This window comes from Teleopsis dalmanni, chromosome 1, assembly GCF_002237135.1.
Source record: "Teleopsis dalmanni isolate 2A chromosome 1, ASM223713v2, whole genome shotgun sequence".
Classification (NCBI taxonomy): domain Eukaryota; kingdom Metazoa; phylum Arthropoda; class Insecta; order Diptera; family Diopsidae; genus Teleopsis; species Teleopsis dalmanni.
This window is the reverse complement of record NC_051846.1, coordinates 21,032,848-21,043,466: the sequence shown is the minus strand read 5'-3', so window position 1 is coordinate 21,043,466 and position 10,619 is coordinate 21,032,848. Positions and strand designations below refer to the sequence as shown.

General features: G+C 32.0%; 2 protein-coding genes across 2 annotated transcripts; one reads left to right on the top strand and one right to left on the bottom strand.

Annotated features, from left to right (window-relative positions):
- Window positions 1-1,035: 1,035 nt before the first annotated feature.
- LOC119667320 lies at window positions 1,036-3,192 on the bottom strand. Its single transcript, XM_038076612.1, has 2 exons — window positions 1,283-3,192; window positions 1,036-1,220 (listed from the first exon to the last, which is right to left on the bottom strand). The coding sequence occupies exon 1, from the start codon at window positions 2,745-2,747 to the stop codon at window positions 1,683-1,685; it is 1,065 nt and encodes a 354-aa protein (XP_037932540.1). The 5' UTR covers window positions 2,748-3,192; the 3' UTR covers window positions 1,036-1,220; window positions 1,283-1,682.
- Window positions 3,193-5,881: 2,689 nt separating this feature from the next.
- On the top strand, window positions 5,882-8,827 carry LOC119667310 (bifunctional endo-1,4-beta-xylanase XylA-like). Its single transcript, XM_038076603.1, has 2 exons — window positions 5,882-7,031; window positions 7,091-8,827. The coding sequence occupies exons 1-2, from the start codon at window positions 7,001-7,003 to the stop codon at window positions 8,704-8,706; spliced, it is 1,647 nt and encodes a 548-aa protein (XP_037932531.1). The 5' UTR covers window positions 5,882-7,000; the 3' UTR covers window positions 8,707-8,827.
- Window positions 8,828-10,619: the final 1,792 nt, after the last annotated feature.

Sequence of the window (10,619 nt, the reverse complement as noted above, 5' to 3'; positions counted from 1 at the left end):
TTTTTCTTGTTTTATTAGCTGCCATAGGTTGGTCAAATGGTCAAGAAATGCGTTATAAAAAATGGGAACAATCAATGAAATATATATCACCTGTTTTTACTATGGAAGGTCCACGAATTACTGCTACTCCTTATAATGTTCTTATAATTGGTTAAGATTCTAATCCAAACTTTTCAGATAATCACAATAAAAAAAATGTTAAAAAAAATACAAAAGGTACAGTTCTTCGATAGTAAAAATAAAATATAAACTATATTTATATAACTTTGATGTTATTTTTTTTCATTTTCATAAATATATAAGTTTGTCAAGATATTTACTATACAGAGAAGAGGACAACAGAGACACTAAATTGTCTTATTATTCATTAACAGTCCGACGAAAGTAATCCAACTAACTAAACTTCAAAAGAGTCAATAACATTCACAAATTGATGACTATATATATTATATATATTATATTCGTTAGAATGGAGAAAAACTATCAATAGCCCCAGAAACAATGATAAGCGAGCTTTTCGAAATTGTCACTCGACTATTGATAATTACTAGACTTTGAATAAAAAAAAAAGCAAAAAAATGTAATTAAAGTTGCGTATAAATAATAAAAGAAATGCCAGACTCTAAGTTTCTTAACAGTACTATATGTTATGCCACCAAAGTTTTTTAAATTTTATTTCTTGCTTATGAGATTCTTAAACTTCTAAAATATGTCCTGAGGCTGAGCTATGCACACGTCATATTTCGCCGTCTATGATTCTTTCTAGAGATATCAGTATAAATGAGTATTTCATTTGTAGATCTATCTTTATGGTGTTGACAGTTCGGTTATTAGTATGAAAGAATTTCTCCATTTACAACAGATTTATATCTCACGTAGTTCATTTGTTCAAATTTCTAAAAATATTCAAATTAAACGCATTTTATGCAACTATGAGACGAGCAAATTTTAAATAATCAGCGAACAAATATTGGTCGGAGCTTAAGTACTGCTAACCAGAGTCGTAACGTTTAACAATAGTAGTTGTGATATCAAATATTTTATAATAAACCCAAAAAACTCACCGCGTTCGTTTGTATTTATGCTGTCCCATCCACATTGAAAAAATGTTTCTGTATAGCCTATTAGCAGCTCTACCAGACTTTTAGACCCGCCATTTCAGAATATTTAACGGAAGTGTCTGATGGTCATAAAAGCTTATAGCAGTCTGATAATCATTACTGTAACAATTGAAAGAAAACATTATTTATATAATTATTTAGTAAGCATTATCTGAATTTACCTTTTCTGGCTGTATAAATTGGAAGATTTAAGTTCGGAGCCAGCATACAAAATTACAATAAGACCATGGTTTTGGCTTAAAAACCATATTTGTCCCTTCATTGTAATGGCGTTGTTGCAACCTGGAAGGCGCATCATTACCGGTTAATTCGATACGCCCATGTCATCATTACATTTGCCTATGAAGTCAATTAACTCCGCTAGTGTGATGAGAGCATTAATTTTGCAGACATATTCTTGAACGAAAGTAGTATGTGTTCATGGAGATGACATGTACTCATGCTTACTTCTGATGAAAAAGAGGAAACCAGAGAATGAAGAGCAGATGTTTTCCATTCGATTTTCATTCAAAAATTAGAAACATCTTACGATATTTCCATTGGAATTATATAAAAGTCGGATTAGGATCGCTCCTGATCCTTTTTATAGACCTTTATATTAATAGATGAGAAACCGTAATTTATAACACCACCAGATCGTGCCAAGGGAACCAATGATGCTTTGTCAAGCACAAGATTGACCCATCTATAACGTCCTTTTGGTTCCTCCACCTTAGTGATCCTCCAAGTGTGGGCACCAATTCCCCAATTACCCAACTGAATTAAGTTTAGTATCTTTCTAGGGTCGGACGGCTCGGCCGGTACCCAGGTATGCGCTCTTGGTCGGCAAGGAATTTGATCCTTATCAACAACTCTGAGTTTTGCGCCTGGCCAGACCTCACCCAATCTGGAGATGGCAATGCGATAAATATCAACAGAACGTTGATCCGCACAATCGATTAGTTTCACATAACCCTGGAACCATCCACCATCACGAAAGGAGGGAGTTTTACCTGGATACTCCTTCATTAAATCAAGGTATAAATCCATAAGTTTTTTGTTTATTAAACTCCAGTTTTCATGTGTGATTTTGCCATCAGGGTCACTATCATCGATGACTGCAATAGTTATCTGGCTCTTCACTATATCACTCAAGGGCTCATTTTGAATGGAATTACTACATTTTGCCTTCTTAGCTTCAGAATTTGAGTTTGGCTGATCTAATAAAGGCCTATTTTGAGTAGAATTACCAGAAAATTGTACATTTTTAACTTCGGGCGTTGAAACTGACTCGACTAATGAGCGCTTAGTTCCAGATTCCCGTTTATCAGTGCTAGGAGCTGTTTCCAGCACCTTTCTAGCCCAATCAAGGCTGCATTTATTTGCTTCAGACAGTTGATTATACGGCGTATTATTGAATCTCTCGACCAGTCTGTTAGCTGCACGACGGTCATTATAAATTTTCCGTGAATTAGCACCCGACCGTCTGGACCTGACGCGTGACTCCCTTTCATTTCTACTTGTATACGCTGTAGGTATCTTTCTGGAATAGGATGGTTGATTATCCGAAGTAACAGAATTTAGATATGCCGAACGACCAGCTGTATTATTAATTATTTTATTATATTTTACATTATTTGAATTCATGTTTAATCCCACGAGTTGCGGAGAAAAATAAGTCGATCCGGGCAGAGATCCGCCATACCTGGACAAGGCTATGTTACAATCGGAGGGCGCCAGTTATCCGAAGGTCTCCGTTCGAAGACACACTAACGTAGTGCCATTCATCTCACGGGCACGGGTCGAATAACACCGGAGATTACGGGTTTTATCGAGTTTTCCTCTCTAGATCCATGGTGTTCAGTTAAAGTCGACAAGCGCCGACTTGACAGGATCACCTCGGGAAGGATGTGCTTCTTCAGCACGCACCATGGTCTTGATATGGCAGAGGCTGTGGTAAAGAAATACTATATTACGCTTAACCATACCCTGTTCATTAAGAACTCGAACCCCACATTATACGACTTACAAAATTTTGCAAAAAAAAATTTAACGAAAGTCTTGAGTTCGAATCAGATACATACATACATATTGTTGATGCGTTATTACTTGCATATAAATTCCTGAAAAAATAAACAAATATAAATAATTTAGACTTATTTTTTTACTTAGTAGTGTTTTTTAAACAAACATGTTTAATTTAAAACATATTATTACGTTAAGATGTCTGTAAAAGTATCTTAATGATCTACGAATATAATAATTTAATGTTCTTAACTGCTTTAAGATGAATGCTAACTACACAAAAACTGAATTCATAATTATATTATAAAATTTTTTTAATTTTTAATACAAACAACAATTTACCCAACAAATAGTTTTTTAAGCTAATTCCTTTATTTTATTTTATGAGTACAAAATAAATATATTTCGAATGCATGAATGCTTGGAACTAAAAGTAAGTCTAACACGTGCAATGATACGCAAAAGTATTTATTGTTCGCACCCGTCTTAGATCAGTCATTTAATAATCCCCAACGTTATGATGAATACTCAAATCAGATAGTGAGATGGGTGGGACTCTGCAGAAACCCACCAGCCATCATAACTCGGAAAGGGCTCAACATAACATAACCTATCATTGGACATAAGGTCCATACACATGTTTTTTCGAATGTAGCATCTCGCAAATGTAGTCTTTTAGTCACGGTACTGTTAGTATTTGCAAAATAATACTGTCTCACAAAAACAGTGTAGGGAGTCAGTATGTCACTAGCTAACAAAAAATTGGTATTATCGTACGAATCTAAGTTACAATGGATTGGGATATGTCTAAAATGTAACTATAGAATAAAAGGAAAGGTTTACAGTTGTAGAACAAAAGGTTACAGTGGATTGGAATATGCAAACATGAATGTGTCTGAAATCCACTAATAGAATAAAAGGGCGGAAAGATTATATTCTTATTTCATAAAAAGCTTCCTTGACATATACTTTACTACATTATTTAAAATTAATTAATATTGTCAATATGTTTTTAACAATAAAGAGGCGATATATTGCAAAATATGCTGTGAATAGTAGCCTTAATCTCACATTTTATCATTATCTTTAATAATACTATTATTCTATATATGTATACAAAATGGAAAGAAACTCATAAAATTAAAGAGACATTATGAGTCATATAAACTAAGGTTTCTCAATCACAGTTCCAGAAACTGGTAGCATTAACACCAACTTTCATCTTCGCCTTTAACGATATTATTTTTTGGGAAAACATTAGTACCATACCTTCAAAACACATTGAATATGTGTGCGATCGAATGGAAATGGAAATAATAATAGAATTCATATGTATTTATGTCCATATTGAAGTGAGAAAGTAACTTAAATCGATAAATGGAAGAAGTTAATTGATCATATAGTGTAAGGATCCATACCAAATACTGGTTACCTTATATGAATAAAGTTATTAAATCGATAAATGAAAGAAGTTAATTCATCATATACTGTAAGGATCCATACAAAATAATGATAACCTCATATTAATAAGATTATTAGGTTATATTAATAAATGTTAGAAAAATAATTTTTAACTTATTTTATATGATTTACAAAATTACATATGTGGAAGTTGTTAAAGGTTCAGCAAACATTTGATAACAAAAATAATATACATATTTTAATAATTTTAAAGAACTTATAAAACATATACAATTTGAAGCTATACAACAGTGTCTCTCAACAGCAACAATACCAGTGTGAATTTTATGGTAAGAACAACAACAGAGAGCTATAATAATAATAATAATAAAGATTTTATTACTAGTACTATTTCGTTTTGGAATATTTTATTATTAACACGAAATCTTATTTTGGAGATTCTGTATGCATTCCTCTAAAACTGAATTAGTCATCATGTTTATTATTTATTTAAATTTAATACTTAGATTAGTTGTGTTTTTTTTAAATGTGTGGTTTTGTTTTTGCACACATTTATAAAAATTAACAAACTAACAAAAAAAAAACAATTATATTTTAATTTTGACTATTTACTAAATATACAAATAATCAGCTAACCATAAAAGCGACTTCTATTATTTTTCCAACATTAAATACATTTCTAAGTATTAGAATAAAATTATAAGAATAAGTACTACACTCTACCATCAGTACTTGAATTTATAAATAACTTGTGTTAAATAATTTATAAAGAAGTACATAAAGCGGTTTTTTCGAACAGTAGTGAACTACAACAAAAAATTTTATTTTTTATATTATTTTAATTAATGGAGTTTTCATCTGAACATACAGCTGTTTCGAGTATTGCCAAATAACCATCATCAGTGGTCTTGGAAATAATTCTTGTATTTAATTATTCGTAAATAATTATTTTTGAGACTGCAAGTACCAGGATTCGACTTCGAAAGAATTACATGAAAACTGAAATCTCATAAATGTATAACATATAAACATTTAAAATTAAAATATATTGTATATGTCAATATTTTTCCTTGAATAATGTCCATGAATAAATACAGTGGCGGAGCTAGACCAATCCTGCACGTCGGTAATAAGAAAATTGCGAGGCCACTTTTATAACCGAATTAAAAAGCAAATAATTTACATTCACTAATACGACGAAGAATATATGAAAGTTTTATTGCTAATCAAATTGAAATAAACACAAGTTGAAATAAATGAATTTTTCTACTTATAGCCTCACTCAATTTTTTTATATTATATCCATCATAATTATATCATAATTTGCATCACCTGCTATTTCCGCTTTAATTGATAGAATTCCCAATGAAGATAGTCTGTCTTGGCTCATCATACTTCTCAACTAGGTCTTAATCAATTTTAACTGGAACTGTGAGCATGACTCTGATTACTACATAAACATTCGGATATACTTCCTCTATACTATTTTCTTTAATATACCAGACGAGTTCATCTCAACTAGATCTTAATCAATTTTAACTGGAACTGTGAGCATGACTCTGATTACTATATAAACATTCGGATATACTTCCTCTATACTATTTTCTTTAATATACCAGACGAGTTCTTCTCAACTAGGTCTTAATCAATTTGAACTGGAACTATGAGCATGACTCTGATTACAATATAAACATTCGGATATACTTTCTCTAAATTATTTTCTTTAATATACCAAACGAGTTCTTTCGAGTAATGACAATTATAATAATTATTGTAATGGGGTTTCAGCAGTCCTTAGAAATCCAGTTGGATTTACAAATAATTTACATTTACATTTGTAAAGATAAAACTTTAACTGCAAACATGAACGATGATTAGTCGGTTGATTTAACTCTTTGTATTATAACTTAAACTCAGCCGTCGTTGGCACTATAACAACGATTAGGTTGCCAGTAATCTCAAGAAGTTAGAATGCATTTAGACTGAATACCGCATTGCGATAGATTATTGCAGTTATTAGTAGCTACTATGCGCACACCACAATCTAGCGGGAAAATAAAAAATTATTTAAATTAATATTTAAAAATATTTTTTAAATAAATAAATATTCTCTCGCCGCAAACAAGAGCAGTAAATTTATGAAAGTAATTTTGTTCACTGCATTTTTATAAATGCAAATATCTCAATAATTGAATTTGAACCCTTAGCTAACCAAGGAAATGAGATGCTGATTATAGAGAGTCAGAATCACTCGTATTTGTTTAGAAAAAGTACCACAATATGTAAACATAGATAACACTCTCTCCTAAAAAAAATTGAGTTTTGAGATAAGGCAAACATAGTTTTTTTCTTATAGCAAGCATTCACATAGAAAAATAATTTAGTTATTATAGAAATTTTCTACAAGAAAGACGCACTAGAAGAACAAAAAAGCGATTTATACAACTGAAATAATGAGAAATTGTTATCAGTTTGTTTTAAGTGGTAAGTTAGACCTATAATTCATCTTTTGCATATTATTAAGATTATTTTTATGTGAATAGTACTCATATTATGCTCTGTTACCACGGAGATATTATGTTTGGCACGTGTGGATAACTGGGGCTCACAGAGCCGTCCTAATGCAACTCAACCTCAGTGGAATGCTTATAATCCACATAACGCTCCAACTCCAAATCCTATTCCAGGTTGGCAACTAAAAGGTAATAATTTTAATGGTAGCAGTAATACTTTTCAACAAAACTGGCCAAATTTACATACATTGAACGCAACAAGACCTCCCGTTCGACCCACGCCTTGGCAAAATCAATACAACAATACCAGACATAATTACGGACCCGCCTGGTCTAATTCAAATTCGTCACAACGCTTACCAAATAATACTTGGAGTGGTAACAATCACGGACAAAACAGCTGGCATAGTCCAAACAATACAAGAGGCCCTAATAATTTTGGACAAAACTGGCCAAATCCATCGCAACGTCCACCAAATAATACTTGGAGTGGCAATAATTTTGGTCAAAACAGCTGGCAAAAAACAAACAATACAAGAGGTCCTAATAGTTTCGGTCAAAACTGGCCAAATGCATCACAACGTCCATCAAATAACACTTGGAGCGGACAAAATGGCTGGCAAAATCCAAACAATACGAGAGGGCCTAATAGTTTCGGTCAGAATTGGCCAAATCCATCACAACGTCCATCAAATAATACTTGGAGTGGCAATAATTTTGGTCAAAACAGCTGGCAAAATGCAAACAATACGAGAGGGTCTAATAATTTCGGTCAAAACTGGCCAAATCCATCACAGCGTCCATCAAATAATACCTGGAGCGGTAATAATTTTGGTCAAAATAATTGGCAGAATACAAACAACACGAGAGGACCTAATAATTTCGGTCAGAACTGGCCAAATCCATCGCAACGTCCACCAAACAATACGTGGAGCGGTAATAATTTTGGTCAAAATAGCTGGCAGAATACAAATAATACACGAGGGCCAAATAGTTTCGGTCAGAACTGGCCGAATCCATCACAAGGTCCTTTGAATAACACATGGGGTGGCAACAGTCATGGACAAAATAATTGGCAAAACCCATCCAATCCACTTAACCATACACGGGGTGGTAATAGTTTTCCACAAAATAATTGGTTAAATCCAACACAACGTCCACTTAACAATACATGGGGTGGTAATAATTTCCCACAAGGTAATTGGCAGAACCCATCACAACGCCCACAAAATAATACCTTGCCTTCATGGGATAAACAATCCGGCAATGACAACGGAATTAAAGGTCAGGGAAACTCTGTACCTCTGGCACCAATTGGAGGCGTAAATGGTTGGAATCCTGGAAGTAGTTCAGTGAACAATGGCAATGCAGGTGTTCCTTTGGCACCAATTGGAGGCGTAAATGGTTGGAATCCTGGAAGTAGTTCAGTAAATAATGGTAATGCAGGTGCTCCTTTGGCACCAATTGGAGGCGTAAATGGTTGGAATTCTGGAAGTAATTCAATAAACAATGGTAATGCAGGTGCTCCTTTGGCACCACTCAATGGTGGTACTGGAAATCCATCAGCTTTAAGTTATGGAAACGGTCAGCCGAATAAACAAAACCCTGGTAGCAACACAAATCCTTATATAAACATTTTCAATTGATTTTTAAACATTTTAAAATTAAATATGGTATATATAATTTGTTTACAATTTAAATAAATTAAGGTGTCACTTGAATTATATCTCTACATATACAATTGTTAAGCACCTACATTTAAATAAATAAAATAGTTTATACTATAACACAAAATAGATGGATTTTAAGAAAATTTTTGATAGGAATAGACTGTTTCTATATATTCAAATGGTTCAAAAAAAGAACGGGTCTACGCCTCGGAACCACTCGTCTCTTCCCAAACGCATTACAACATTATATATTCATATAACGTAGCTAAACTATTTTATGTAGTTTACTGAGCAATAAAGCAGTTCTACTGCATAAGAATTTAATGAATCCTTATTCTAACAAGTACCTAATGTAAAAGTTAATCTATTTTACCAATAGGGAAGTTTTTAGAAGCATTTAGAAATCAGTACGGGTAACGACAATTAGCGACAATTCCATCTAGCGAGAAAAATTTTGAAAATAAAACCAATATATCACAGACTTGGAAAATACTTCCATAGTACATTAGAAGAAATGACATCCTCAGGAACCTCAAGACTTATCCGATCAAAGAATACATAAAGGATAGAGCCCTGAAATTATTTACGAAAAGTGACAGGCTTATCAACACCGCGTTATCGAATATTAGCATGGTTACAGACTCCTAGGGAAGGTATGTAGATCTAAGATCAATTATTGCTTAGTCTGATAAACTATAATTCAGTCAAAGCGTAGAGAGGTTATGAGGAAACCTCGCAGTTTATAGAAAGTTTTCAAGCGCACTGCCTCAACTAGCCTCAACATAAATAAATAATAATGTATTAATGCAAATACATTGTTTTAAAGTAAATGATTTAAGATATTAGATTAGGATTTTAAGTTAACAATTATAAAAAATTATGTTTCAATTTAAGTGAATATTTTTTGAAATAAAAGTCCTATTAAAATATATTAGAATTAATGATCTCCTGACATTTAGCTAAAAATTGATTGAATCTGTTGCTAATAACTATTAGCTCTTCATGGAGTACAGTTAAACCTATTAACAGTTAAACTGTTATTGCATTATAAAAAATTAAAGACAACATTACAAAAGTAATAATACGGTTGTTTGTTAATATAATATACTAAAAAAAAACAACAATAATTGATTATTGAATAATTATTAATAATTATACTTATCCACAATAGTCTCTTAACAGTTCCTTTTTGTTGCATCTAAATAAGCTGTTTAACTACTATAGTTCAGTATTTGTTTGATGCAATATTTTAAAAATCGAGTTTCTTTAAATTTGCACAACCTAATTATAAGTTGAGAATGTGGTTAACTGTAAATCCATGTGATGTGTAAACCTATTACCTTACCTATTAGACATATTATTTCCGGCAAAAAAAAATGTCCTTATGTGTCCACTTTAAACTGCTTCCCACATGAAGTCATTTCGCGCTCAATTTCCAATCGATTATATCTTACTTATATATAAATCTAATTTCAGCAACACATATTTATATTTAATAAATAAACTGTATAGAACAGCACAAGGAAATAGCGTTAAAGAATATTAGGCTCTACTCTAAGTATCGGCTGCCGATTCAATTAAATGATATTCTGAACATATGTTTGCTTGGATTCGAATTCGAATACACCAGAGTTGATTTTTAAATTTAAATGCGCACGGTTGCATTATCAATAATTATAATAATCAATAATTTTTTAATTTAAAATTACCTTAAAAGAAATTACTTTTTTAATGATTTGATTTAAATTTATTAAAAGTCTTGTGCGTTTTCGACTAAATTGAGGCAAATACTAAGTTATTTGGTATGGCAGCGAATGTTGGTATTTAATAGAATTTTGAATAGGGTAAATTAGATAAAAATAAGGTAAATTAGGTGTAACCATTGTGAA